This window comes from Eimeria mitis, genomic scaffold (genome assembly GCF_000499745.2).
Source record: "Eimeria mitis Houghton genomic scaffold, Emh_scaff472, whole genome shotgun sequence".
Classification (NCBI taxonomy): domain Eukaryota; phylum Apicomplexa; class Conoidasida; order Eucoccidiorida; family Eimeriidae; genus Eimeria; species Eimeria mitis.
Genome location: NW_013573023.1, coordinates 16,306 through 16,624, shown reverse-complemented (window position 1 = coordinate 16,624; position 319 = coordinate 16,306). Strand labels below are relative to the sequence as shown.

Here is a 319-nt window from a genome sequence, read left to right as displayed (position 1 = left end):
CAGCAGCAGCAACAACAACAGCAGCAGCAACAGCAGCAGCAGCAGCGACAGCAGCAGCAGTAGCAACAACGGCAGCAACAGCAGCAGCAGCAACAGCAGCAGCAGCAGCAGCAGCAACTTGCCTGAGCTCTCTGCTGCTCTCCTCTCGCAAACTCCTCTTCCAGCTGCTGCCGCATTGTCGTCTCCGCCCTCTATCAACACAAACCCTAAACCCTAAACCCTAAACCCTAAACCCTAGACCCTAAACTCTAGACCCTAAGCTGTCTAAGCAGTTAGTGTTCCCTCATTCTTTCTTTCAAATCAGGGTTTAGGGTTTAGA

The 319-nt window shown here is 52.4% G+C and overlaps 1 protein-coding gene across 1 annotated transcript in view; it reads right to left on the bottom strand.

The window, feature by feature from the left end:
• The window catches only part of EMH_0013460 (uncharacterized protein), a gene marked incomplete at both ends in the record, with an annotated part of 8,495 nt that overhangs the window by 1,809 nt on the left and 6,367 nt on the right, over positions 1 to 319 (bottom strand). The window contains one exon of the mRNA XM_013499833.1: positions 119 to 191. Within this exon, the coding sequence (XP_013355287.1) occupies positions 119 to 191 (73 nt within the window). The remainder of the gene's footprint in view (positions 1 to 118; positions 192 to 319) is intronic.